Source organism: Balaenoptera ricei, chromosome 17 (genome assembly GCF_028023285.1).
Source record: "Balaenoptera ricei isolate mBalRic1 chromosome 17, mBalRic1.hap2, whole genome shotgun sequence".
Taxonomy (NCBI): Eukaryota; Metazoa; Chordata; class Mammalia; order Artiodactyla; family Balaenopteridae; genus Balaenoptera; species Balaenoptera ricei.
In genome coordinates, this window is record NC_082655.1 from 400,051 (window position 1) to 427,312 (window position 27,262).

At 62.1% G+C, this 27,262-nt stretch overlaps 2 protein-coding genes across 7 annotated transcripts in view; one reads left to right on the forward strand and one right to left on the reverse strand.

The window, feature by feature from the left end:
* Positions 1-15,226, forward strand: CPSF1 (cleavage and polyadenylation specific factor 1). Of its 3 annotated transcripts, none has more exons than XM_059902296.1 (38): positions 1-302; positions 6,950-6,977; positions 7,070-7,212; positions 7,319-7,399; positions 7,485-7,636; positions 7,725-7,871; positions 8,035-8,174; positions 8,248-8,358; positions 8,443-8,536; positions 8,622-8,709; positions 8,780-8,902; positions 8,984-9,035; positions 9,119-9,213; positions 9,500-9,574; positions 9,656-9,736; positions 9,811-9,900; positions 10,115-10,225; positions 10,312-10,453; positions 10,539-10,717; positions 10,797-10,933; positions 11,016-11,190; positions 11,274-11,480; positions 11,550-11,639; positions 11,725-11,868; positions 11,952-12,104; positions 12,442-12,477; positions 12,895-13,011; positions 13,105-13,195; positions 13,267-13,351; positions 13,419-13,560; positions 13,659-13,811; positions 13,888-14,064; positions 14,156-14,222; positions 14,310-14,357; positions 14,441-14,596; positions 14,676-14,805; positions 14,888-15,026; positions 15,108-15,226. In XM_059902296.1, exons 1-38 carry the CDS (start codon positions 159-161, stop codon positions 15,153-15,155), a joined length of 4,371 nt encoding a protein of 1,456 aa, XP_059758279.1. In that variant the 5' UTR covers positions 1-158; the 3' UTR covers positions 15,156-15,226. The 3 variants fall into 3 exon arrangements, with proteins under 3 accessions (XP_059758279.1, XP_059758280.1, XP_059758281.1); XM_059902297.1 differs by having other exon boundaries at positions 10,800-10,933; XM_059902298.1 differs by lacking the exon at positions 12,442-12,477.
* ADCK5 (aarF domain containing kinase 5) overlaps positions 15,214-27,262 on the reverse strand; it is a 16,348-nt gene continuing 4,299 nt past the window's right edge. Inside the window, exons 2-15 of one of the 4 annotated variants that reach the window (XM_059902299.1) lie at positions 23,644-23,750; positions 23,006-23,155; positions 17,709-17,784; positions 17,395-17,595; positions 17,155-17,295; positions 16,964-17,077; positions 16,755-16,886; positions 16,603-16,686; positions 16,439-16,520; positions 16,280-16,358; positions 16,100-16,191; positions 15,785-16,037; positions 15,558-15,674; positions 15,214-15,473 (exon numbers count right to left, since the gene is read on the reverse strand). In XM_059902299.1, the coding sequence (XP_059758282.1) occupies positions 15,368-15,473; positions 15,558-15,674; positions 15,785-16,037; positions 16,100-16,191; positions 16,280-16,358; positions 16,439-16,520; positions 16,603-16,686; positions 16,755-16,886; positions 16,964-17,077; positions 17,155-17,295; positions 17,395-17,595; positions 17,709-17,784; positions 23,006-23,155; positions 23,644-23,750 (1,734 nt within the window). In that variant the 3' untranslated portion in view covers positions 15,214-15,367. Of the gene's footprint in view, positions 15,474-15,557; positions 15,675-15,784; positions 16,038-16,099; positions 16,192-16,279; positions 16,359-16,438; positions 16,521-16,602; positions 16,687-16,754; positions 16,887-16,963; positions 17,078-17,154; positions 17,296-17,394; positions 17,596-17,708; positions 17,785-23,005; positions 23,156-23,643; positions 23,751-27,262 lie in introns of those variants that run through there. The other 3 variants (XM_059902300.1, XM_059902301.1, XM_059902302.1) reach the window with 3 other exon arrangements.

Below are 27,262 nucleotides of genomic sequence, written 5' to 3' on the forward strand. Positions count from 1 at the left end.
CGGGCCCTGCCGGGCTGTGTTCACTGCCGTACGGGTCCCCCGCCACCCGGCTCCAACTGCTAGGTGGGCGGCCGGCGGGCGGGCGGTCCTGTGGTCGTGCGCCGGCGGCCCGGCTCATCCTGTCGCCTTCCGGCCCTGTGCAGCCCGGGCTCGGCGCCATGTACGCCGTATACAAACAGGCGCATCCGCCCACCGGCCTCGAGTTCTCGATGTATTGCAACTTTTTTAACAACAGCGAGCGCAACCTCGTGGTGGCCGGGACCTCGCAGCTCTACGTGTACCGCCTCAACCGCGACGCCGAGGTAGGTAGGCCCGCTCCAGCCGCAGCGCCACGCGGCGAGGGGTGCCCGGTGGAGACAGAGGCAGGACAGACGGGCCCCGTGGTTGGTTGTGTCCAGAGCCTGTTCTCTTCGCTGCCGCGTTCCTCGACCTCTTCCCACTCCTGGCGGGCTCGGAGGCCTGCCCTGCGCGTCTCATTTGCTCTTTCGTTTTTTTACCAAATTACATGAACACCTGCTGTGTGCTAGGTGGTAGCGATGCAGTAGTGAACAAAACCTGCAAAAACTTGGGGCAGGAGGACACCCGCTGACCAAATGCACACGTGCGGACACACCTGTAGACACACTGCAGCCTGCAGAAGGGGCAGCTGAGGAAATGGAGGAGAGAATGAGTGATCAGAGGAGCCTCCTTTAGGCAGAGTAGGAGTTTGTTGGGGGAAGAACTTTCCTGGCAAAGAGAACAAGGCTGGGTGTAGGTGTGGGTCGGAGGTCGGTAAAGTGTGATGAACCCATCAGTAGAGGAGATACTTTGGTTGCCGGAGGTGTGAGGTTTGGTCCAGGGGGACTTCTTGCCAGAGGCGGCTTCTCATCTGTTCTTGAAGGGGGAGTAGGAGCCGGGAGTAAGAGCCAGGCGCAAGGATGGGGAGGGGGTAGGTTCCAGGCAGAAGGAAGGCCTGTGCGCAGGCCAGAAGTAATTGAGGGTGGGGAGGGGGTGAGGGGTTGTACTGGGGTGCAGAGTGGAGGTGGGGTGGGAGGGGTTGTCGTCCACGGTGCAGCAGGTGGACAGGGCCAGAGGGCAGCCAGGAGGACGCCGCCTTCCTGGGCAGCTACCTCAGGACATGGGTGTTTGTTTTGTATTAAACGTGTGTACTGCTGTACTAATTCACACGTGACAAAGCAAGCAAAATATAGAAGGATGTGAGAGCTTTGCGACTGAATACGTGTCGTTAAAAAATCTTAGTTTAAGCTTTTGCGATACAGCAGTTTTGAGGTCAGTGTTTGGCTTTTGTCAACATTTCAATCAAAACTGAAGAAGAAATTTTTGCAAATAAATGGTTCCGCACTGAACAGGAGGACCTTTGCTTACTAAATCTGAGACTGGTTTTCAGTCAACTTTCAGAGACAGACTGGAAGTTTTTACATTGTTACGTGTTTTACAAATGGGTTCACAGCATCTTGGGAGGGGTTGGTGAGCGCTGCCTCAGAGCACCGCCGCCGTGGTGGCGCTCTGGTTCTGGTTGGGGGGGCGGACCACACGCTGCCAGCACGTCACATGCTGGAGGCGAAAGTGCCTGCGCCCACCAACAGGATGGGATGGAGCCAGGCGTGGTCTAAAGCTCCCCTCCTTGGGCAGGTGAGATTTGAGTGGGCGAGGGGGATGGTGTGGGGAGAAGAGCTTCCAGGCAGAGCCGAAGGTCCCAGGGCAGTAGGGGCATGTGTTCCGGACCAGCCCAGCGGCGGAGAGGGAGGGAGGAGTGAGCAGGTGAGAGCAGAGGGTCAGAGGGGTGACGGGCCGGGGTTGGGGCATTGGCACCGCAGCCTTCTGGGCCATTGTGGGAACTGAGTGGTGACGTGAGGCAGATGGGGAATTAAGGTTTGGGCAGAGGAGCGAGCTGACCGGACGGTGTCTCCCAGGGTCGCTGTGGCCGCTGTACGGAGGAGCAGCGGGTGCTAGAGGTGGCAGGAGGAGCTTGGGTCGGGACGGACGGATGTGGGGATGTGCGGTGGGCAGGGGAGAGGAGCCCAGGGCGATGCCGAGGCTCTTCAGGGTCGAGGCTTTGCCTGGGTCGGAATTGCGGTCTGAGCACCTGCAGTGCAGAGTTGCCGGCACCTGAGAAGGGAGAAGGCTGCGGGGAGGGCGTGGGCACTGGGGTCAGGAGCTCATTTTGGACATCGTAGGAGTTACTTGTTGCTGCACCACAAGGTGCCCCAAAGCTCAGCAGCGTGAAACAGCGGGCACTGCCTCACGGGATCTCGGGTCGGGAAGCCGGGAGTGGCCCCGACAGGGTCTCTTGAGGCTGCAGTGAGAGTTCGGCTGGGGTCGCCGTCCTCTGAAGGACCCACTGGGGTTGTGGTTTCTGCTTTCTTTCGAGTCGTCGGTTCCTCACCGTGCGGCCTCTCCACAGGGCTGCTCACCACACACAGCCCCCCCCAGGACGACTCAGCCCCCCGGGTTGGAAGCCGCTTGTCTTTTGTAACCTGATCTAGAAGTGGTCAGGGCCACGTGGACCTCCCAGCGCAGGGAGCTGCTGGGGCCACCACCGGCACTTCGAGGTGCTCACTCCACAGCCGGAGGCAATGTCCAGGAGGGGTTGGGGACTGGAGCTGGAGGCGGGGTCTGCAGCCTGTGGGTGGTGTTTAGATGCGGTAGCAGCAGGTTGCGATCACCCCAAAGATGGCCCCTGGGGCGCCCCAGCGTCAGGGGGTAGGAAGAAGAGAAGAAGCCGTGGACGAGTCGGGAGCCGCATGGCCAGGGAGGTGGCAGCCAAGCCAGAGAGTGTTCTGGCGGTCGAGGGAGGGCAGCGTTTGGGGACCTGATGCTGGGTGCCATGTTTCTGAGCCTCAGGTGGGTCCTGAGGCCTGGAGGCCCCTGGTGACCCCGACGAGGAAGTCTGGTGGCAGGCAGGGGTGCGGGCCAGTGAGGCCAAGAGCTTGGTGCAGGAGGAGGGCCAGTACCAGTGGACCGAGACAGCTCCCTGGGAGAGGTTTGCGCAAAGGGAGGAGAAGAAATGGAGCAGGAACTGGTAGGAAGGGCAGGATTTTTTAAGGGGAGTGAGACGGCACATTTTGCTCCGAAGGGAAGGAGCCACCTGTGCGGGGCCCCTGGCACAGCCCACTCTCAGCCCACCAAGATCCAAGGGAGCTTGCACGCCTCTGAAGGGCTGTAAACAATTCCACAGAAGATCCTTGACAGACCAGATGCAGCTGCAAAGCCTGAGTCAGATACTTGCTCCCCGGCCCTTCGTAGGAAAGTTTGCCAACTCTTACACCAGAGAGTGGAGTGTGTGGCAGCCGGAGATGGAGTGCGGGCTGGGGTGGAGTCCTCGGGTGGAGTCCTCGGGTGGGTGAGCGTGTTGGGGATCAGCCTAGGCACTGCTGCGGGACAGCCTGCCCTGGAGCTTCAGACGGCACTGTCACCAGGGTGGCACACACCTGTGGGCGGCCGGGAGCTTGGATGGCACAGCAGGGACCGTGGGGACGCCTGGCCTCTGCTCTGTGAGGTCTGGGTCTTGTCTGGGTGACTTGAAGGGCATGTCTCTCCCCTTTCTCTCCACGTGGCTGGCTTGGTTTTCGTGGCAGGCGGCCTTGAGGTAGTTGAGCTTCTTACGTTGAGGGAAGCGGCCAGTCGTGGCCAGGGCCAGACCCTGGGGGCGCAGTCCCTTTTGTCACTGACTGTCCTTCAGAGCACCACCCCCAGCCCGGATTCAAGAGGGGGTGGTGAGCCCCCTCTGGAGGCTGTCTTCAGCCTGCCCCAAGGAATCAAGTGCAAGTGCAGGGGCTGCCGTGGTGACAGGAGGGAAGGAGAGAGTGGGGAGCAGATGGTGGGGCTGGGGCGTGTGCCTGGTCCCTCAGTCCTGGGGGAAGCAGACCCCCGGCAGCTGCGGGAGTGCCAGGTCTTGCTGCTTTGCAGGGCCGGGCAGCTGTGACCTCCGGGAGGAAAGAAAGTGCATAGCACTTTCTTGAAATTAAGGATAGTCTCAAGTAAATAGAAAATGTACCATGGATGGGAAGTCTCAATATTGTAGAGATGCCATACCCTCTCCAAATGAATCCAAAAATCGTGTCCTTTTTCTCCAAGTTGCCATAAGATTTCTTGTTAGATTTCATAATCTTGATTCTCAGATTTACATGGAAGAGCCAAAAATCAAGAATGTATAATTTTATTTATTTTTAAGAATTTCTAAAAAAATTAATTTACATTTTATTTATTTATTTTTGGCCGTGTTGGGCCTTCGTTGCTGCGCGTGTGCTTTCTCTGGTTGTGGCGAGCGGGGGCTACTCTTTGTTGCGGTGTGCGGGCTTCTCATTGTGGTGGCTTCTCTTGTTGCGGAGCACGGACTCTAGGCACACAGGCTTCAGTAGTTGTGGCGCACGGGCTCAGTAGTTGTGGCTCGTGGGCTCTAGAGCACAGGCTCAGTAGTTGTGGCGCACGGGCTTGGTTGCTCCGCGGCATGTGGGATCTTCCCGGCCCAGGGCTTGACCCTGTGTCCCCTGCACTGGCTGGCGGACTCCCAACCACTGCGCCACCAGGGAAGCCCGCATTATTTTCTAATTAGCTACCTTTGAGGCCACGACGGGTCTCTGTGGTTTATTACAATCTGGCTCCACTGAGCTTCCCCAAACAGCACAGAGTCCTTGTAACCCTTTATCCTCTTGACCCCCGCGCTTTGTCCTGTTGTTGCAGGTTTTGCTCCTGCATCGGTTAGAAGCTCTGCAGGACATGACTGTTGTTGTTAGCACTTCGGTGTCACATAATTTCAGACCCAGAAAAGTTGCAAAAGCACAAAGATTTCCTGTGGACGCTCACCCAGAGTCCCGAAGGTGAACATTGTGCCGTATGTCTGTCTCTTTTTCCTGGACCTGGAGGAGAAGTTGCAGGCAGGGACCCCTTGGCTCCTGGAGGTCAGCGTGTCGCGTGCGCTCAGACAGTACCAAAGTCTCTGCAGAACCACGGGCCAGTGGTCTGAACCAGGACGCTGGTGCTGGTGTAGTTCAGGCCTGGTCACATCTGGCCAGCGTGTCCTGTGGTGCTCCTTGGTGCAGTCACTGGGTGCTGGTGTAGGTGGCTTGGTGGGGTGAGCAGCCCGCCAGCTTTCCCACTGGGATGTTGGGACTTTGAGGCCATCAGTGCCGTCTTACTGCTCACACCTTCCTCTTCCAGTTTCAGCAGCAGCGATGGTGTCTGTCAGCATCCGTGGTGATGGGGACAGCACGGCGGTGCTTCTCCTGACCCCGCCCTCTCTGCTGCCTTCTTGGTGGGCTTTCCTTTCTCCCCGTACTCATTCCTTTCTTTATAACACCACAGGCTCATGGATTCTTATTCTATTCAGTAGGTTGTAGTCTTTTTTTATCCTCTGGGGTCTTCAACCTGAAGACCTTCCATTAGTAATCCTTGAAGAGTGTTTCTGCTGTCAGTGAACTTGTTCCACTTTTGTTTGTCTGAAAATGTTTTTATTTCAACTTCCCTTTTGAGGGATATTTTCATTGGGTTTAGAATTCTAGGTTGACTTCTTTCTTTCATCCCTTTAAAGCACTGGCTTCTGTAGTTTCTGTTGAGAATCAGTTTGTTTTTTAAATTATTTATTTACTTGTTTATTTATTTTGGCTGCACTGGGTCTTACTTGCGGCACGTGGGATCTTCGTTGCGGCATGCGGGCTTCTTAGTTGTGGCATGCGTGTGGGACCTTAGTTCCCCGACCAGGGATCGAACCAGGGCCCCCTGCATTGGGAGTGTGGGGTCTTAACCACTGGACCACCAGGGAAGTCCCTGAATATCAGCTTTTATGAAGGTGTTGTCTCTTTTTGCCTCTGACCACTTTTATGATACTTGTCTTTGTCTTTGGTTTCCTATCTTTCAACTGCGATGTGCTTCTTTGTATTTACCCTGCTTCGGGACTTGCTGGCTGACCTTGAATCTGTAGGCCGATGCTTCTTATTGGAATATTTTTGGTCATTTCTTCAGTTATGGGTTCTGTCCTTTTCCTCCCTCCGTCCTTCTGTGTTGCCAGTGGTATGTTAGACAATTTGGTTATGTCCCTACGTCTCTTAAAATGGATTTACATTTTTACTCTGTGTCTTGCGTCTGTACAGAATTGCAGTTGGTCTCTGTGTCTTGACCTTGTGTCTGGCGAGGGGAGAGGGTGTCCTGGCCTAGTCCTCATCTGAAGGGCGACTTTCACATTGTAGTTCACGTGCGACACTTGTTATAGATTTACTGTGGATGACCTTTATTTGATTAAGGAAGTTGTAGTCTTGGGTTAGTAAGAATTTCTATCATGAATGGGTCTAAATTTTATTAAATGTATTTCATATCCATTGAAAACAATACATGATTTTCATCCTTAATTTTGAGACTTTGGTAGATTGTAGCGATGGGCATTTTTGTGGTAAACTGACTTTGCATGCCTGGAATAGCAACTTGGTTGTGGTGTAGTATCCTTTCAAATGTCGCCAGGCTCACTTGCAGACACCCTCCTGCCCTGGGGAAGGTAGTCGGTAGGACACAGATGGGGCGAGGGCCATAGCCCCGTGTTGGGGTCACCGTCACGCCCAGTTCGGGCTCAGGGGTGCGCCCGGCATGTCAGCAGAGCTGGGGTTCCTTCTTCATAGCAATCACGTGTCATTGGCAGCTGGTGGCAGCCATGGCCGGGCCCAGGGTGAGTCTGGGGTGGTTTGGGGGTGCACAGAGAGTGCTGTCCATCCTTTGACCCTGAGCGTCCCATGTCGGGACGGCTGCTGGGGAAGCTGGGTGGGGAGCTTCCTGAGGAGGAGCCCTGGGGTGGGCTGGGGACCCCAGATGCCAGTGTGAGTCTGTGGGCACGGCCGTCTCCAGCAGCGTCTGGTCGTGAGCCCCATGGGACTCCTGGCTGCAGGGCCGGCCTTGGGTGGTCTTCTCCTGTCCCTCCATGAGGTGCGCCCCTCACTGCCCTCCCTCTTTCTCCCTCCTACAGGTGCCAACCAAGAATGACAGGAGCGCGGGTGAGTGAGCGCAGGGTGGCTGCCTGGCCGTGCACCTGGGGGTTGGCGGCCGGGGCACGGGGCCCAGATCCCTACCCACTGGCTCTCCGCAGAGGGGAAGGCGCACCGGGAGCACCGGGAAAAGCTGGAGCTGGTGGCTTCCTTCTCTTTCTTCGGCAACGTCATGTCCATGGCCAGCGTGCAGCTGGCGGGCGCCAAGAGGGATGCCCTGCTCCTGAGCTTCAAGGATGCCAAGGTGGGAGTGGGAAGTGGGGGTGGGGGGGCGGGGGAGGGGCAGGCGGGAGCGGGGCGGGGCGGTGGGGCTGCGGTGGGCGGGCCCAGTGCTGACCTGCCGCCCCCAGCTGTCGGTGGTGGAATACGACCCGGGCACCCACGACCTCAAGACCCTGTCTCTGCACTACTTTGAGGAGCCTGAGCTGCGGGTAGGCCTAGCCCCGCCCCCTGTCCCGCCGCCTGCCTCCCCGTGGGGTCCCCTGCCAGGGCCTGCCTGATGCCCCTCCCCCGCAGGACGGCTTCGTGCAGAACGTGCACACGCCGCGGGTGCGCGTGGACCCCGACGGGCGCTGCGCGGCCATGCTCATCTACGGCACGCGGCTGGTGGTCCTGCCCTTCCGCAGGGAGAGCCTGGCCGAGGAGCACGAGGGGCTCGTGGGTGAGGGGTGAGTGCCCGGGCAGGGGAGTGGAGGCGCTGCCGAGCCCGGGTTCCCCTCCCCGTGCCCCTCCCCAGCTGAAGCCCTTTGCCCCCAGGCAGAGGTCCAGCTTCCTGCCCAGCTACATCATTGACGTGAGGGCCCTGGACGAGAAGCTTCTCAACATTGTCGACCTGCAGTTCCTGCACGGCTACTACGAGCCCACCCTGCTCATCCTGTTTGAGCCCAACCAGACCTGGCCTGGGTGAGGCCCTGCGCTGCTGTGGCCATGGCTGTGGCCCTGACCCAGAGAGAGGCCCGCCCCGGGGGAGGGAGGGAGGGAGGGGCCGGGCGAGTCTCAGTGGCGCGGGACTGGGGACTGACGTGCTGTGACTGGCCCCCTGGCCGACCCGCTGTCGTGGTCCCAGGCGGGTGGCTGTGCGGCAGGACACGTGCTCCATCGTGGCCATTTCGCTGAACATCACGCAGAAGGTCCACCCCGTCATCTGGTCCCTCACCAGCCTGCCTTTTGACTGCACCCAGGCCCTTGCCGTGCCCAAGCCCATAGGTGAGGTGGGGCTGCTTGGAGGGGGTGGGTACGGAGGGCACTGGGCCCCACCCACCAGCGTGTCCACCTCCAGGCGGGGTGGTGGTCTTTGCTGTCAACTCGCTGCTATACCTGAACCAGAGCGTCCCCCCCTACGGCGTGGCCCTCAACAGCCTCACCACCGGCACCACTGCCTTCCCCCTGCGTGAGTGTCAGGGTGACGGGGCCGAGGGGCGGGGGCGGGGGGAGGGGCGGGAGGCTGCTGGGTCCGGCTGACTCCCCACCACAGGCACCCAGGAGGGCGTGCGGATCACCCTGGACTGTGCCCAGGCGGCCTTCATCTCCTACGACAAGATGGTCATCTCCCTCAAGGGCGGCGAGATGTGAGTCTCCCCCTCCAGGGAGCCCCGAAGTCTCCGGCGGGTGGTGTGGTCCCCCCGCGCCAGCTCAGCGTGCCCCTCCCGGCAGCTACGTGCTGACGCTCATCACGGACGGCATGCGCAGCGTCCGCGCCTTCCACTTCGACAAGGCCGCCGCCAGCGTCCTCACCGCGAGCGTGAGTGGGGTCTCGGGGGGCGGCCCCGGGTCCGGGCTGGGCCCCGCCCTCACCCCCGTCCTGCCTTCAGATGGTCACCATGGAGCCCGGATATCTGTTCCTGGGCTCTCGCCTGGGCAACTCCCTGCTCCTCAAGTACACGGAAAAGCTGCAGGAGCCCCCGGCCGGCACCGCCCGAGAGGTTGCCGACAAGGTGGGTGCGGGGCCTGTGGGACGCTGCCCTCCCGTGCGGGGCGGCCTCGGGGGGCTGCTCACCGCCCCACCTGCCTCACAGGAGGAGCCGCCCTCCAAGAAGAAGCGCGTGGACGCCACAGCCGGCTGGTCAGGTGAGGGCCGTCAGGTGAGGGCCGAGGGCGGGGGCTGGACTGGGCAGCCAGGTGGGCTCAGGTGGCCTTTCCGCATGCTGTAGGGGGCAAGTCAGCGCCGCAGGACGAGGTGGACGAGATCGAGGTGTACGGCAGCGAGGCCCAGTCCGGCACGCAGCTGGCCACTTACTCCTTTGAGGTGAGGCTGGGCGTAGGGGGGTCGCCGCCCGCCTGCCCTCCTCCCCGCCTGCCCTCGTGCCCGCCTGCCCGCCTGCCCTCCTGCCCACCTGCCCTCGTGCCCGCCTGCCCGCCTGCCCTCCTCCCCACCTGCCCTCCTCCCTGCCTGCCCTTGTGCCCGCCTGCCCGCCTGCCCTCCTCCCCACCTGCCCTCCTGCCCTCCTCCCCGCCTGCCCTCCTGCCCACCTGCCCACCTACCCGCCTGCCCTCGTGCCCGCCTGCCCGCAAGACCACTGCTGTGCCCGCAGGTGTGTGACAGCATCCTCAACATCGGACCCTGTGCCAACGCCGCCATGGGCGAGCCCGCCTTCCTCTCTGAAGAGGTGCCCGGTCGGGGACGAGGTGGCGGGGGGCAGGTTGCACAGCAGGGAGGTGCCGTCCTCACCCCCCTGCCCCCCATGCAGTTTCAGAACAGTCCCGAGCCAGACCTGGAGATCGTGGTGTGCTCCGGCTACGGGAAGAACGGGGCCCTGTCAGTGCTGCAGGTGTGTGGGGGGCAGGGGTGGCGCCTCCTGGCGGGGCCCGGGTGCGCTTGCTGATACCCCTCGTGTCCTTCCAGAAGAGCATCCGGCCCCAGGTGGTGACCACCTTTGAGCTTCCTGGCTGCTATGACATGTGGACAGTCATCGCCCCTGTGCGTAAGGAGCAGGTAGGTGTGCCCCAGGTTGGCGAGGCCTGGGCGGTGCGGGGGCGCAGTGCTGCTGCCCACCTGGCCCGTGTGTGGGTGGCCCGGAGGCTGCCGGTCCCAGCACCGGGCTCTGCCGTGCAGCTCAGGCGGGCTTGGCCACGGGCTTGCTCTGGCTCGGCGCTCCAAGCACCTGGGGCTGGGCAGTGGGATTCCTGCTCTCCTTCTGCCTTCACAGGAGGAGACCACTAAGGGGGAGGGGGCGGAGCAGGAGCCCAGCGCCCCCGAAGCAGATGACGATGGGCGGAGACACGGGTTCCTTATCCTGAGCCGGGAAGACTCCACCATGGTGATGGGGCCCGCCTGGCAGCCTGGGGCGGGGGGGCCGCTGGTGGGGGGTGCACCTCACCCACCGTCACCCACCGTCACCCACAGATCCTACAGACGGGGCAGGAGATCATGGAGCTGGACACCAGCGGCTTCGCCACGCAGGGCCCCACAGTCTTTGCTGGCAACATCGGGGACAATCGCTACATCGTGCAAGTGTCGCCACTCGGCATCCGCCTGTTGGAAGGAGGTGGGCCGGGCCACGCGGGCAGGTGGGATGGGGTCCAGGGCTAGTGCGTGCCAACTGCCCTTTGCTGACCAGCCTGTGTCCGCAGTGAACCAGCTGCACTTCATCCCCGTGGACCTGGGCTCCCCCATCGTGCAGTGCGCCGTGGCCGACCCCTACGTGGTCATCATGAGTGCTGAGGGCCACATCACCATGTTCCTGCTCAAGAGTGACTCGTATGGGGGCCGCCACCACCGCCTGGCGCTGCACAAGCCCCCGCTGCACCACGTAGGCTCCCTCCTCCGTTCCTGGGGCCTGCTGACCCCCCCCCCCCGCCCCCCCCCACTGAGCCCCCCTATCCCCGCAGCAGTCCAAGGTGATTACGCTCTGCGTGTACCGGGACGTCAGCGGCATGTTCACCACCGAGAGCCGCCTGGGCGGGGCCCGCGACGAGATGGGCGGCCGCAGCAGCTCAGAGGCCGAGTGCCAGGGCTCAGAGACCAGGTGTGTGCGGGGCTGGGCTGCAGGCTGGGACCCGGGTCCCTGGGGCAGACTGCCTGTGACTGACGTGTCTGCTGGCCCCCAGCCCCACGGTGGACGACGAGGAGGAGATGCTTTACGGGGACTCGGGCTCCCTCTTCAGCCCCAGCAAGGAGGAGGCCCGCAGGAGCAGCCAGCCCCCCGCCGACCGGGACCCCACCCCCTTCCGGGCTGAGCCCACCCACTGGTGCCTGCTGGTGCGGGAGAATGGAACCATGGAGGTGGGTGGCGCCCCGTGTCCAGCGTGGCCCCCGTCCCCCGCTTGTGCCCCGCCCCGCCCGGCTAACTGCCGCTGTCCCCGCAGATCTACCAGCTCCCCGACTGGCGGCTGGTGTTCCTGGTGAAGAACTTCCCTGTGGGGCAGCGGGTCCTGGTGGACAGCTCCTTTGGTCAGCCCACCACCCAGGGCGAGGCCCGGAAGGAGGAGGCCACGCGCCAGGGCGAGCTGCCCCTCGTCAAGGAGGTGCTGCTGGTGGCGCTGGGGAGCCGCCAGCGCAGGCCCTACTTGCTGGTGAGTGTGGCCCTGCCCGCCCCTGGGCTCTGCACAGCCCCCGCCCCCTGACGCCCCGCATGCCCCCAGGTGCACGTGGACCAGGAGCTGCTCGTTTATGAGGCCTTCCCCCACGACTCACAGCTCGGGCAGGGGAACCTCAAAGTTCGCTTCAAGAAGGTGCGGTGTCTGGGCCGTGCTGGGTGTGGGGAGGATGTGGGGCGGGGGCGGGGGCGGGACCTCACAGCAGCAGTGCCCCCCCCAGGTCCCGCACGGCATCAACTTCCGAGAGAAGAAGCCAAAGCCGTCCAAGAAGAAGGCAGAAGGTGGCAGCGCTGAGGAGGGCGCTGGGGCCCGAGGCCGTGTGGCGCGGTTCCGCTACTTTGAGGACATTTATGGCTACTCTGGGGTAGGCTGGCGGCTCCAGGGGAGCCTGGGCTGGGGCCGACAGGGCTCCGGCCCCAGCAGCCTCCTCATGGTGCCTGCCCCCAGGTGTTCATCTGCGGCCCCTCGCCCCACTGGCTCCTGGTGACTGGCCGGGGGGCCCTGCGGCTGCACCCCATGGGCATCGATGGCCCCATTGACTCCTTCGCCCCATTCCACAACGTCAACTGCCCCCGCGGCTTCCTGTACTTCAACAGACAGGTAGGGAGGCCCCATGCGGCCCAGCCTGGCTCTCTGACACTCGCCGATGCTGCCCAAGCAGGACCAGGTGCTGGAGCCCCAGAAAAGAGGCCCTCAGTGGCTCGGGATGGGGGCACCCTGGAATGGAGAGTCAGGGGGTGTCCAGAGGGTGGTGGGAGCCAAGGCCGAGTTGGGGAAGTTGGGACTGGAGGCTGTGGCCCACAAGGGCACCCGCCTGGGCAACCAGGGTCCAGTCACTGCTCTGCTGGCTTGGACCCCAGCTCTGCCCCTTAGAAGCTGTGTGACTGGGTGAGATGCTCACCCTCTCTGAACCTGAGTTTCCTCACCTGTCACCAAGGTGTCAGCACTCCGAGGACTCAGTGATGGTGACGTGGTAGGTGCTCTGTAGGTGCTGGTGCGCTTACAACCGTGGGCGGAGGAAACCGGCTCAGGGCCCCGGCGGGGCAGCCGTGCTTGTTTGTGCAGACCCTGGCGTGGCCTGTGTGTGTGCCGCCCACCCTTTGCCTGCGGCCGCCAGCACCCCCTGAGCCTGGCTCCTCCCTTGTCCCGGCCCAGACCACAGCTGTGGCCAGTGTCCCAGCCCTGGGTGAGCTTGGCTGAAGGGATGGGAAGCCCATGAAGCACAGGACAGTGGGCCATGGTCTCTTCAAGGCCTTGCCTGGACGCTGCGGTCCCTCGCCACCCATTCCAGCAGAGCTGAGGGCTGACCCAAGGGAGCCCTTGGAGGCCTGGGTTCACCGGCTTGGCCTTCGGGGTGTGCCAGCCCCCGCTAAGCCCCTGCCCCACCCAGGGCGAGCTGAGGATCAGCGTCTTGCCTGCCTGCTTGTCCTACGACGCCCCGTGGCCTGTCAGGAAGATCCCGCTGCGCTGCACGGCCCACTATGTGGCTTACCACGTGGAGTCCAAGGTCTGACACCGCCCCCCGCCCCACCACGCCAGGGACCTTCGGGGCCTGGGGGCCCGGCCTCTGGCATGTGACACCCTCCACCCGCCCCCCCAGGTGTATGCTGTTGCCACCAGCACCAACACGCCGTGCACCCGCATCCCGCGCATGACGGGCGAGGAGAAGGAGTTTGAGACCATTGAGAGAGGTGCGAGGTGCCCCAGGCTGGGCCCGTTCTCGGGGCCACCCTCCCTGACTGTCACCCCTTTGTCCGTGCAGATGACCGTTACATCCACCCTCAGCAGGAGGCCTTCTCCATCCAGCTCATCTCTCCGGTCAGCTGGGAGGCCATCCCCAACGCCAGGTGAGGCTGGGCCCAGGTCGGGGCTGGTGGCTGGCCTGGGCTGGTGTCCTGACCTGGGCTGATGCAGGATTGAGCTGGAGGAGTGGGAGCATGTGACCTGCATGAAGACGGTGTCACTGCGCAGTGAGGAAACCGTGTCGGGCCTCAAGGGCTACGTAGCCGCTGGGACCTGCCTCATGCAAGGGGAGGAGGTCACGTGCCGAGGGCGGGTAAGTGGCCGGCAGGGGGTGGGAGGCAGGCAGTGCCCAGTGGCCTGCACGCATCCTCTGTGAATCACCCCCCTGACAGATCCCGCCTTCCCTGACAGATCCTGATCATGGACGTGATCGAGGTGGTGCCCGAGCCCGGCCAGCCCCTGACCAAGAACAAGTTCAAGGTCTTGTACGAGAAGGAGCAGAAGGGGCCCGTGACCGCCCTGTGCCACTGCAATGGCCACCTGGTGTCAGCCATCGGCCAGAAGGTGTGCCCCTCTCCGCCCACCCCAGCGCCCACCACTCACTGCCCACCACTCACCGCCCACCCCTCCCACCCCCCAGATCTTCCTGTGGAGCCTGCGGGCCAGCGAGCTGACAGGCATGGCCTTCATCGACACACAACTCTACATCCACCAGATGATCAGCGTCAAGAACTTCATCCTGGCCGCGGACGTCATGAAGAGCATCTCGCTGCTGCGCTACCAGGAGGAGAGCAAGACGCTGAGCCTTGTGTCCCGGGTACCGAGGGGCTGGGCTGCACAGCAGGTGGGTGGGTGCTGCCCCAGGCCCACCCTGACGTCCGTTCCCCCCCCTCCCCTCCCGTCCTCAGGACGCCAAGCCCCTGGAAGTGTACAGCGTGGACTTCATGGTGGACAACGCCCAGCTGGGCTTCCTGGGTGAGCGTGGGGGCTGGGGTCCCTGGGACCTCGCTGGGGCTGGGGCTGGGGCTGGGGCTGGGGCTGACCGTGGGCTCTGTTCCCTAGTGTCCGACCGTGACCGCAACCTCATGGTCTACATGTACCTGCCAGAGGGTGAGTGCTCCCTCCACCCTCTCCTGGGCAGGGGGTCAGGCATGGGGCCGGGCAGGCAGTGACCTGAGGTCCCTCTGGCCCAGCCAAGGAGAGCTTCGGGGGCATGCGGCTGCTGCGCCGGGCGGACTTCCACGTGGGCGCCCATGTGAACACGTTCTGGAGGACCCCCTGCCGGGGGGCTGCCGAAGGGCCCAGCAAGAAGTCCGTTGTGTGGGAGAACAAGCACATCACGTGGTTTGGTGAGTGTGGGGCGGAGGGGGTCAAGGTGGCAGTGGGGTGTGGTGGGGCTCCACAGGGCTCACGCCGTGTCCGCTTTAGCCACACTGGACGGCGGCATCGGCCTCCTGCTGCCCATGCAGGAGAAGACCTACCGGCGGCTGCTGATGCTGCAGAACGCACTGACCACCATGCTGCCCCACCACGCCGGCCTCAACCCGCGTGCCTTCCGGTGAGCCTGCCGCCCCCCCGCCCCCCTGTCCCGGCACCCCGCATCTGTCCCGACTCTTCACTGCCTCCGTGCCTACCCCCAGGATGCTGCACGTGGACCGGCGCGTCCTACAGAATGCGGTGCGCAACGTCCTGGATGGGGAGCTGCTCAACCGCTACCTGTACCTGAGCACCATGGAGCGCGGGGAGCTGGCCAAGAAGATTGGCACCACGCCCGACATCGTGAGCCGCCCTGCCCCTCCACGTGCCCCCAGCCACCCCCCTACCCCTGCCCCCTGCCCTCACCCACCTCTCTCCCCGCAGATCCTGGACGACCTGTTGGAGACGGACCGAGTCACTGCCCACTTCTAGACCCCTGGATACTGCCACTTCCCCCACCCCCCTTTTGTACAAAACACGATGAAAAACATTTGATTTGAGAAGAGCGTGTGGTCGTTTCATGCCCGACTCCAGGCCACAGTCACTCCAGTGCCCCCAGGTCTTTCTCAGGCATCTGTGCCTTGGCCCTGGCCGGCCCGTCAGCCTGCGGTGGCGTGAGCTCTGTGATCCTCGTGCGGGGGGCCCTAGGTCTCCAGGAACTCGTACAGCGCCTTGGTCTTGGGCACGAGGCCCAGGTGGACCAGGACTCGGACCAGGAGGGCGGTGATCCGCATCGACAGGGTCTCCAGCCTGGGGTGGGGGAGTCAAGGCGTTGCAGGTTGGTGGGGGGCGGGCCCTGGCTACCCGCCCTTCAGACCCCGCGCGCCTGCTCACCTCAGGGCCACTTCAAACTTCAACGACTCCCAGATGACCCTGATGTGGCGCAGGAGGCTGGCGCCATAGACGTTCTGGCACGTGGCGCCCGCCAGGCGGCTCCAGCCCCGGACTGCGCTGCACGGAGACCACCGACCGGCGGTCAGCCCCGCCTCCTGGCCCCGCCCCTCCTGGCCCCGGCCCCGCCCCTCCTGCTGCGCGGGGCTGGGGGGGGCCCGGGGCCCCACCTCTTGGCCATGAGGAAGTAGCGGTCCACTGGGGCGCCCAGGGCGGTGTTGATGGCGCGCACGGTGTTGAGGTTGCGCAGCACAAGCAGCATGGGCCGCGGCAGGGCCTTGAGCACGGCCATGACCTCCTCGAAGTGCTCCCGCGCCATGTCCCGCATGTAGGCCGCCTCCTCACGGCTCAGCAGGCGCGAGCGCCACAGCTGCCGCAGGCGCACAGGCCGCTGCATGAGCACCTCGGAGAACAGGAAGTAGTCTGGGGGGGCCTGAGCCAGGGCTGTGCGCCCTCCCCGCCTCACACCCACACCGCGGCCTCACCTTGCACCCCGAGCGCAGCTGCGTGCGCCTTCATGGCAGCCTCGTCCCTCAGGATGATGGCCCGCCACAGCTGGCACAGGGCTGACCGGTCCCTGGGGGGCCCAGCAATGAGCGGGGGGTGGGGGGAGGCCGGCCTGCGGGGCAGGGTGTGCCCACCCAGTCCCCGCACCCCCAGCTTACTTCTCATCCAGGAACTGGTACAGCCCATGGTCCAGCAGCACCAGCTGTCCCTTCCCATCGGGGCCTTTCCGCACCAGAACTAGGGACAGGGCGTGCCGTCTCACACCGCCCCCACCCTGAGCCCAGACCCGACTCCCACCCCCTCAGGCCTTCTCCTACCATTGCCAGGGTGGGGGTCAGAGTGGACGAAGCCTGTGTAAAATATCTGCTCGGCAAAGGCCTTGATCAGTTTCTCCGCTATCTGGGGAGAGGACAGGCCACAGGCCATCGTTCTGGGCCCACGGCACATGTACCCTCGCCCGCCCCAGGCACACAGCACTCACATCCCGCACCGCCAGCCCCATGGTCTTGATGGCCTCCACGTCGTTGACCTTGCAGCCCTCACAGAATTCCGCCGTCAGCACGCGCTGGGAGAGGACAGGCGCCTCAGCTCAGCAGGCCTGCACACCCCCGCCCAGGAGGGGACCCAGCCCACCTTGCTGGACACGTCCCAGTGTACGCGCGGCACCACGACGTAGCGGAAGTGCTGCAGCTCCCGTGCACAGCGCTCGGCGTTGCGGCCCTCGTTCTCAAAGTCCAGCTCCTGGGCCAGGGTCCCCTTCAGGTCCTGGGGGCCACATGGGCAGCTGGAGGTCCAGCTCAGGAGGCGGCCCACCCCCGGCCCCCTCGGGCCCCCACGGGTACCTGGAGGACCCAGCTGAAGCCGAAGCTGGGGTGCATGAGCTCAACGAGCTGCAGCAGGAGCTCCAGGGTGTAGATGTCGCCCTCGAAGCGGTCCCGCAGGTCGATGTACTGCACCTGCACGGGAGGCTGCAGGGAGGACTGGCCACCGGCGCCCGGGTGCCCCCCGCGGCGCCCCGCGGCGCCCCGCGTACCTTCACGGCCACCACGGTGCCGTCGTGCAGCCTGGCACGGTGCACCTGGGCCAGGCTTGCCGCTGCGATGGGCTGGTAGTCAAACTCCTGGAAGAGCTCGTGGGGCGGGGCCCGGAAGTCTTCGAGGAACAGCTCGTCCACCTGGCAGGACAGGGGGGTGGGGTGGGGGCGGGGTGGGGGCGTGGCTTGGAGCAGCGTGCGGCCGCACCCCGCCTCCGCGCTCCCGCGAGAAGGGCTCACCTCCCGGAAGCCCTGCGTGAGAGCCCTGTCCTCCAGCACCCGCAGTGTCTTAATGTACTCGGGGGGCAGCAGGTGGTTGAAGGAGCACAGCCCCTGGCCCAGCTTCACGTAGAGGCCCCCGTTGCTGATGGCCCCAGCCACCAGGGCGTCGGCCGCCCGCTGGTGACATGCAGACATCACCTCCAAGTACCCCGGGCTGTTCTGACCACAGGTATAGAGGGAAGGGATGGGGGCGGGCGGGCACCTCCACCTGGGCACCCCCATCCCCGCAGGCCGCAGGCCAGGCCCAGCCAGGCCAGGACGCAGGAACAAACCTCCTCCACCCCTCGCAGGACGACATTTGTGCACCACCAGTAGTCCAGGGAGATCTGCAGGCCGACCCTCAAAGACCTGTGGGCAGAGGCTGCCCTCAGCCCCAGCGGGCACTCGCCTCAGATGCCTGCCAGCACCCCGGACCGCTGTGAGCACCTGGCAGGGCTGCTGGGCTCTCGGGACTGCGTGGCCAGCAGGTCAGTCTCGGCCGCTGGGCTGTGGGCTGGGCAGCCGCATCCACACCACCCCTCAGCCCCTGAACGTGCACCCGGGGGCGCCTGGGACGGAAGCGGGGGCCTCGGGCCCTAACAAGCAGGCGTGCTCTTTTCATTCTTTGATAACACTTGCTACACATGAAAATCCATCCACGAGCTCGCACAGCTGCAATGGCTGCTCCGTCTGTGGACATGCCCTCACTCAGGCGCCCCCTGCACCACTGGTCCTGTCTCCTCTGCACCCCGGCTGGAGTGGACACGAGCCCCTGGGGCTCAAACGCCGGAGCTGGGGCCTGCTCTCCCGGCTGAGGGCACGCCCCGGGCAGGCCCGCAGGCCCAGGCCTTCTGGTGTGCGCAGGGGTCCTCGCTCACTCCCACGCCCCAGGCTATGGACAAGGCAGCCCTGGGTCTGGAGAGGGGAGGATCCAGGACCAGAATCCAGGCCTCCAGTGCCGCAGACCCCAGCCCCTCAAACCGTCATGAGCAGGGTGTGGGGCTCCTGCTTCTTGGGGCCCCGGCGCAGGCCGAGCCTCCGCCCGCCCCAGCATGTCCTGTTCCAGCCCCTCTGCCACGAGGGGCCAGGATGAAAAGGTGGGAAGGAAGAGGCTGCCAGATCCTGCACAGGCTTCCTGCCCTCCCAGCAGCCGTGGAGACCGGTGTCTTAGAGCAATGAGGTCAGCCCAGACTGAGTGCCAGGAACCGGGTCTGTCCCACCCACCCCAGCCTGACACAGGAAGCAAACAGGGCTGTCTGTGAGGCAGGGTGAGCAAGGAGACAGGATTTCTCTGAGCTCCCCAAGACCCAAAGAGGAGCTGCCCTCCTTCCTGAATAATTCATCCAAAAGCTAATGCGAGGTCTGCACAGGGGTGAGGGTAGGGGTGCAGGTGAGGGCGGTGGGGTGATGGCTATACTCGGGGTGGCCTAGCTAATAAGTCAGTAAATTAGGGACAAGGGGAGCCGGACTTCTCCCAGTTGAAGAAGGAGTTACAGACACAGAAAGGGAGAAAACCAGAATGACCCGTGTGGGAAATGGAACAGCAGGTTTGCCGTCGATGGCTGGCTACAGAAGCAAACATATGGGCCTGGGCGTGTGTGTTCACAGCCACACACGCGCGCACGACCGCAGCCCTTGTCCATGGAGGAGCCTGGGGCAGACACAGCCCAGAGCGGCGAGCACACCGGCGTCCTCACCGTGGCCCCTGAGCCCCTGCTCCACCCCGAAGAACCATGGGGAGACAGGCTGCTTCCAAGGCTGAGCCTGGAGTGGCTGTGCTGCCAGCAGGAGTAAAATGCTCAAAGGACGGAGGGCGTTGGAAGGGTTCCGAGATGCTATTGATAAAAGCCAGACTCACCAGCTCTGCTGTACGTTTGAAACAATTTACAGTCAGATGCTGGAGATTAAAAGAGAAGGGTCGGGGGCTTCCCTGGTGGCTCAGCGGTTAAGAATCCGCCTGCCAATGCAGGGGACACGGGTTCGAGCCCTGGTCTGGGAAGATCCCACATGCCGCGGAGCAACTAAGCCCGTGCGCCACAACTACTGAGCCTGCACTCTAGAGCCCGCGAGCCACAACTACTGAGCCCACGTGCTGCAACGACTGAACCCACGCGCCTAGAGCCTGTGCTCCGCAACGAGAAGCCACCGCAATGAGAAGCCCGCACAACGCAACGAAGAGTAGCCCCCGCTTGCCGCAACTATAGAAAAGCCCGCGCACAGCAATGAAGACCCAACACAGCCAAAAATAAATAAATAAAATTTTTTAAAAAGAGAGAAGGGTGAGGGGGACTTCCCTGGTGCTGCAGCGGTTAAGACTCCATGCTCCCAATGCAGGGGGCCCAGGTTCCATCCCTGGTCAGGGAACTAGATCCCGCATGCATGCCACAGCTAAGAGTCTGCGTGCCGCAACTAAAGATCCTGTGTGCTGCAACTAAGACCCGGTGCAGCCTAAATAAATATTTAATATTTAATATTAAATATTTAATATTTTTTTAAATATTAAAAAAAAAAGTGAGAGAAGGGTCCTAAAAGCCAGGTGGAGGGGCTCCTCCTATGAGCCAAACCCAGTCTCAGCAACAACACAGCACTGACGCTGAGTGAGAGCAGCCCTCGGAGTAAAACAGAGTAAAACGTCCCCGTCCAGACTGACGCAAGCAAGAGGAAGGAACACGTGGGAGGACAGAGTTTTCCCTTACGGTAGAACACAAGCCCTCAGGGTGGATGGGACGGCTGAGCCAGTAGGAATGAGTTCACCCAAGAAGTACCGGGGGCGCTAAGCTAGCGACGGAGGAGCGAGGGGCACAGGCACCCACATCAAAGGACAAGGGAAGCAAAGAGCGAAACAATGGGACAAACTGGGAGTAAACATCAGACAAACCCACATCAGGGCTCGGCAAAGTTTTTCTTGAAAACGTTAGACAATAAATACTTTGGGTCTTAGGGGCAGCCTCAGGAGGGTGAGGGGGGCGTGGCTGCCGCTCCAAGGAGCTCTCTTTATACAACAGGCAGCACCTCCGACCCTTGTATTTGGCACGGGGCCAGAGTTTGCTGACCCCTGTTGTACAGTATTATGGCCTATCTGCCCACAAATATGTCAAGGTCATCATGTGACGAAGGATTAACGTTACCCAGCTCCTGGGAGGTGCCTCTAAACCCATGAGATTTCCTGAGTGATGGCAGCATCTGAGCCGCAATAACAGCCTTGACGGTTCGCACCAGTGAGGGGCTCTGCCAGCCAGAAAGGACAACCACGGGATTAGAGTTCGGGGTCTTCAATCAATCAGGGCCATGAGATGAAACTCTGGACACCAAAGCTTGGGGGTGACCCACGTGTACTGTCACAGGGGGATGAGAGGCGGGGGATGTGTCTGAGGACATGGAAGTTCTGAGGCTAGGACCCTCCCAGACCTCACCTCACCCTGGGCATCTCTTCCTTTTGCTGATTCCGACTTTATCTTTCTGCTATAATAACACCATAATCACAAATACGGTATTTCCTGAGTTGCCCTAGGGAACTATCAAAACTGAGGGAGTCTGTGGGGACCCCCCAATTTGTAGCCAGTGGTTTGAGGTGAGGGAACCCATGGGGACGCTGGAACCTGCAGCTGGTGTCAGACGCCCTGGGCAAGCGGGGGTCTGGGGGGCCATGCCCTGACCTCGAGTTTAGCCATGAGAGCTGAGGAGACAATGAGGACTCTTCCAGGCTGGAGACCAGACATGGGCCCAGGTGGGATCCTTGTGCTGAAAAAGTTGTTACTGGGGCACCTGGTAACACAGGGTCTGAGGGTAAGAGGGTCACAATGTATCAGTTTCCCGATTGCGGCTGTGGAGGAGAATGTCCTTGTTCAGGAAATAACTCAAGGTTTCGGGGTAATGGGGCATGTTGACAACTTATTTGTCCATGTTTCAAAAAGAAAAAAGTTCTTTTATGTTATCAGTCCAGCTTCTTTAGACATTTGAAATGGTGTCAAAAAAAAGCCCACAGGATTTTTAAAAGTTAAAATTAAGTAAGGGGTGGGGGCAGAAATGGACCCCGATGCCACCCTCCACGCCCCCAGCCCCTGCGAGTGAGCCTGGGCGCATGCGGTACGTTCTGGTCTCCCCTCCCACAGCAGGATGAGCCCCGCTGCCCTCGGGCAAGCTGGTCCTGAATTACTCACCACCCACGCTCCTTCCTTGGGCTCCTGCACGTACGTTGCCCTGTTACCCAGGACGCGCTGTGGGCCCCGAGGTCTCCAGAGGCCCCGTGGTCACCCTGCGCCCAGCCAGGGATGCTCGGTCAGGCCTGCCTGTCCTGGCAACTGTTAGGGCTGAGAGCTGACGAGATCGCACAGATTGTTGGGAAAATAGTTCTAGCTCAGCCTCTGAAAGCAAGCTGTGAAAATACCCTTTTCAGGAGGGAAGTGGAGAAGGCAGGGGTATATCGAGTCTGCCACGGGGTATCTAATGCTGGGAAACAGCAGCATGTATGCAGCAGCAGGTGAGATGGCCCAGACCTGCTCAGTGTGATCTTCAGAGCCAGGCTGCTTGGGGACAGTCCCCTCCGCTCCTGTGCGGTCCCTCATGGTGGAAAGCCACAGGAGAGCCAACCCCAGGCTCTGCCCTCATCAATCTGTAGGCTGTGGAGACTGGGAAACCCTGCAGGACACAGAGGCCACTGCCTAGAACCTGCCCAGGAGGGCAACTAGGAGCTCCAGGCAAACCCATCAAACAACCACCCTGGAAGATGGCGTGGGTGCAGCCGCTGCCAGCGAGCTGAGGACAGAGCGCCTTGTTTCTTCCTGAAGATGGAATGAGGTAAAGCGTTTGGCCATCCACCCACCTATGGCTGCCACTGGGGTAAATTTCAACAAAGCTTCAGCCAAGGGCCCCAAGTCCTTGACATCCTGAGCCCCCCCTGGGAAACCGACCCAGGCTCCCAAAGGGCAGCAGGAGCTCAGAGCTGGCAGAGCAGGACACCTGCAGCGGCCTCCTCAACCAAGGTCTCATGTGAACCCCCTCCCCAGGCAATCGTGCACCCCCAGTCCAACCATGGGTTTGGGTAAGCTGAAGTTTCACTCAATGCCAAGAGCTGGCTCTCAAGACCCTGCGGCTGTAGGAATTCCTGGATCTGACTGGAGCAGGAATGCCTGTCCAAGCTGCTCCAATGGGAAGACCGCCCCACACCCCCAGAAACCTGCCCCGGGAGATACAGGAGTACGAGAGACCCTGCAGCTTAAGGCGCCCTGGACGCCAATGACCAACAAGGCCCGTCGCTAGTCCAGGACACTGGGAGTGGAGGCGAGAGGCAGTCCTCCCCAGTGAGCCCCAAACTCTCCGTCTGGATGCCAACTCTCCTTGGGAGTGCTGGGGCAGCCCGAAGGGAGATGAGGCAGAGGCCTGAGGTGGGGTCTGTGGAGGCCGTGCCCAGCGTGGATGGCGTGGGCCCCGCGGCGCTCGGCTGCCCCACTGGGCAGCACAAGAGATCCCTGGAAGGCAGCTTCAGAGTTCCCAGCAAAACCCTGCTGCCCCTCCCAGCCCCCGCACAAGGCCCCGCACGCCTGAGGATGGGACGCAGCGGGGAGAAGCCGCCCCCTTGCCGGCCCCCTACCTGCTGAAGCGCCCGACGCCGTCCACCACGAGCCGCATCCGCCTCCTCTCCTGTGGCTCAGCCGTGAGGTACCTCGCCCCGAAGAGCAGGGGCACCCCCAGCACCGTGGCGGAGAGTGCCTTCTTCCACAGGGGCTGCGGTCTTGAGGGCCTGGAAGACGACAGGCGCATGGCCTGAGTTACTTCCCGTCTGCCCCGGCCCCTCCGGCCTTGGCTCTCCAGGCCCAGCCCACGGCCGCTGCAGCCTCACCAGGACCTCGGCAGGCAGCACCGACTCCGGACGCCTGTGTGGTCACCGCAGTGCTCTGTGACCTCCGGGTCCGAGTCACCTCGCCTGAGCCCCACAGACCCCCAGACCCCAGGGCTCCAAGCGGGCTCCATCCTGCCCACTGCCCACGCGGCCCTCCAACCCCTTGCTCCCCGCTCTTGCTCTGGCCCGCCCTCCCCCACTCTCTGAGCCCACAGCCCCGGCCGAGTCCCAGGCCAGGACCCTGGCGGCCGGGCAGCCGGCGCACCGCCCATGGGAGCAGGCGCGTCCCGTCTTGCGGGCGGCGTACAGAGAAGGCACGGCCCCCCAGCGGAGGCCGCCCCTGCCTGACGAGGGGCACGTGCCCTGGAGGGTGCCCGTGGCCAACTCACCACCTTGCAGGCGGTGCCCCGAGGTTTCTCCTGAAGAAGGCAGTGGGGGATGGCCAGGGCTTCGGCCTGCCCTGCAGCAGGGCCAAGTGGAAGCGGCAGAGCTGGGGCTGTGAAGTGAGCAGGGGGCATGGGGTTGGCGGCGGGAACGCGCCCCCCGGCCTTACACAGGCAGGGGCGCCCCACGCCCCCCGACACGTCACTGAAGCGCGCTGGTGCTTCCTGGGCCCTCGCGTGTCTGACGCGGGGAGGCAGAGACTCCGCCGGGTTAAGAGCAAGGCTGAGGGCCAAGCACCACGCGAGGGAAGGGAAGGCTACGTGCATCTGCACACGGGGCGTCCCCCTCGGAAGCCCCTCCACAGGCCACTGGCAATGCCCCTCGGTCCCTGCCCCTAACACTCTGCTGGGCCCTGAGAGCCCTCGTTTCCTATTTCCCGCTGCTGAGACCAGCGGCCTCCCAAGGAAGGGTCGAGAATGCTTCACCACACGATCAGAAAGGAGGCAGAGGGCCTTGGGGTGGTGCCTGCTCCGAAAGCAAACGAGGGCACAAGGAACCTGTGCTTGCTGAGCCCCCAGCGGTCAGACCTGGAAAGCTTCTGCCTGGAGGAGGGAGGGGAAGGCTGGAGGTGCCACAGGCGAGGGACAGGTAGAGAAGCAAAGTGCCAGGGAGACAGGCCAACGTGCTGCCCTGTCTCAGGGGCCACGGGAGAAACATCGCGGCTCTCCTACGCTCACTGGCAGCCTTGGTCTCCCAATCTTATTTGAATAAGACCTTAAAGAGCTCCTCAACCACAGACGCCCCAACTCTAAATTCTCAGTTTTTAGGGAAAAAAAAGATTGTGCAAAGTAAGTCATAGCCCACAACACAGATGTTAACACTATTATTATGAACATTATTATTATTATTATGGGCCAAATAGAGAACTGACTTTCCAATCACTTTCTGGCCAAAGCACACAGCCCTGAAGACAATTTCAAGGATGCAAAACAACACAAAAGTCAAAGGAAAAGGTCCATGACCTGCCGTCCCAAGAGGAGGACAGGACAGAAAGTTCCACTCCACAAGGCCACACACAGCAAGTGCAGATCCTCAAGGAAAACCCCGCAAAGGCAAGGCAGTGGCGGGCGGACTCGGGCGTGCAGAGCCCCAGGCTTTCTGTGCCAGAGGGCGGCCCAGCCCGCTGTCCACCCCGCTGCCCCCTACCTGGCCCACACGACCTGACCTGGCCTGGGGCATGGCACACACGGCGGCTGCAGGCTGGGACCCCAGTCACCTCCCACCTCACAGATGACAAGGGTTTGTGGTGCCAGCAGGCGTGGGGGGCGGGGAAGGCCCGCCTGCCTGCACACCGGGCCTCCCCCGCAGGCAGCCCTGCCTGCTCTCTGCGAGGTGTGCAGACCTCTCCCCGGACCCCGCACCTGAGTCCACGTCTGCGACCGCACACACCCACCAAACACACCCTGCCCGCGAGGGGCCACGTGCGACCAAGGACCACAGCCAGAACCCTCCTGCCCGCATCCCTGCTGCCCTCCTCCGGCTCTGGCCCCGTCTCCAGCAGGCCCGCCCTGCCCCACTCTCTGAGCCCACAGCCCTGGCTGTGTCCCAGGCCAGACCCTAGCGGTGGGGGGCCCGCGCACCGCACGCAGGAGCCGCACCAGGTGAGAGGGCGTCGGGGATCCTGCGGCCTGGCAGCAAGTGGGTCTCCACCCGGACACTGGGGCAGAGGGAGCCAGGAGAGTAAGGGCGTTGCTGGGGAGGAGACAGGCCCGTGTCAGAGGTGGGGAGGGGCGCCCAGATAGAAGAGGGTGGGCAGCAAAGTGAGCTGTAGCGGGGGCGGGGGGGGGGTGGTCCCAGGGTTTTCATGCAGGGAGGGGGCGTGCGCTGGAGTGGTCAGCCTGGGAGGAGGCCGGGCCACATACCCACCAAGGGGGGGCTGGAGCCCGAGGCGGAGCTGTGGCCTGGGGGCGGCGGTGGGGGGTGGGGTAGGTTCAGGGCCGCCGTGAGGAACCAGGCAAGACGGCGAGGCCGGCACGCCCCGCACACCAGCTGCCTGCTCCTCTGGCCAGCGAGCGTTCTGCTGCGATTCTGGTCTTCTCAGCGAGATCACAAGCCCACGGAATAAGAAATGACACAGCCAGCAGCTGCCAGCCTTGGGGCTTCTCGTTCGTTATCAGTGACCCTGAGAATTCCTGAGCGTGGGGTGTCTCTCTCCAGAAAGCCATTAGCATCCACGCCTTGAGAACTACTGGTGCCCGGCACCGTCATTTATCAGTTCTCTCTACTTCTGTAAATATTTGCAATTTTTCCTTAGAAGGTAGAAAAAAAAGTCACGAGAAAAAACGTGGGAGGACTTTGCACCAAGTGCAAAGCATGAACCCTGACTAAACCTCAATCTTAAAGAAAGCACCTATGAAACATCTGAGGGACCCCAGACACCAGGGAGCACAAAAATTAGGATTTTTAGGCATGACGGTTACTGTGGTTACATAATATCCTTGTTTAGGGGATGCACATTGAAGTATTCAGAGATCATGTGTCAAAATGTCTGTGACTTACTTTCAAATGATCTAATGACAACAAAATATATATTTTCAAATAGAAATAGATCCACTAGGGCAAGATGTTAATAATGGGTAGATCTAGGTGGTGGCATCTGGGTAATGAACTCTCTGGGACCACGCTGTCAGCTTGTCCCTATGTGTAAATGTTTTCATGACCAAAGGTGCAATGCGTCTGCTATACTCTCAGAGTCCAGTCAGGAAGGCGGCATGGGGAAGGCGAGGTAGCTGGTGCAGGAGAGGCAGACCCGGCCCTGTCTGGAGACACTCCTAGTCGTCACAACTCGGGGGAGGGGTGCTCCTGGCATCGAGGGGGTACAGGCCAGGGACACCACTCAACACCAGACACTGGAAGGCCCCGCCCCAGAGACTCAAGTAGAACCTGGAGCCAGACTTCCGGGGCTGGAGTTGGAATCTGGGCTCCAGCACTTACCAGCCATGCGGCGTGGGAAAGTGCCTTCCCTCCGTGCCTCGGTTTCCCTGTCTGTAAGGTGGGGACTGCTGTACTGCTGAAGTGAGGGTGAGTGAGCTGACACACCTGCAAAGCCCTCGAGCAACGCCCGGCCCAGCGTGCAGGGCAGGCGGAGGCACACGCTGAGGCTACCTGCCGCCAGGCCCTCCTCACTGCACTGAGCTGCCCGCTGGTCCCCAATGCCCTAACCCTCCTCCCAACAACCCTGCCCCCCTTGCTCTGCAGACCACCCCACCTAACAAGAAGGACGTATTTGCTGGGCTGAACTAAACTATTTATATTGAAAGATCGTCAGCTGCCCCCTGCTTTTTCAGAAGGAAAAAAGGGTTTGTTTAGCCCAGAAGAGAGACTACAGATCCTCCTCGACTTACGATGGGGTTAGGGTTAGGGTTAAACCCACTGTAAGTTGAGAATATCATAAGTCAAAAATGCATTTAATACACTGAACCTAACGAACGTCACAGCTTAGCCTGGCTTTCCTGAAACGTGCTCACAACACTCACATTAGCCTACAAGTGGGCGAAACCATCTAGCACAAAGCCTGTTTTATACTAAAATGCGGACTATCTCATGTAATTGATTGAAAGCGAA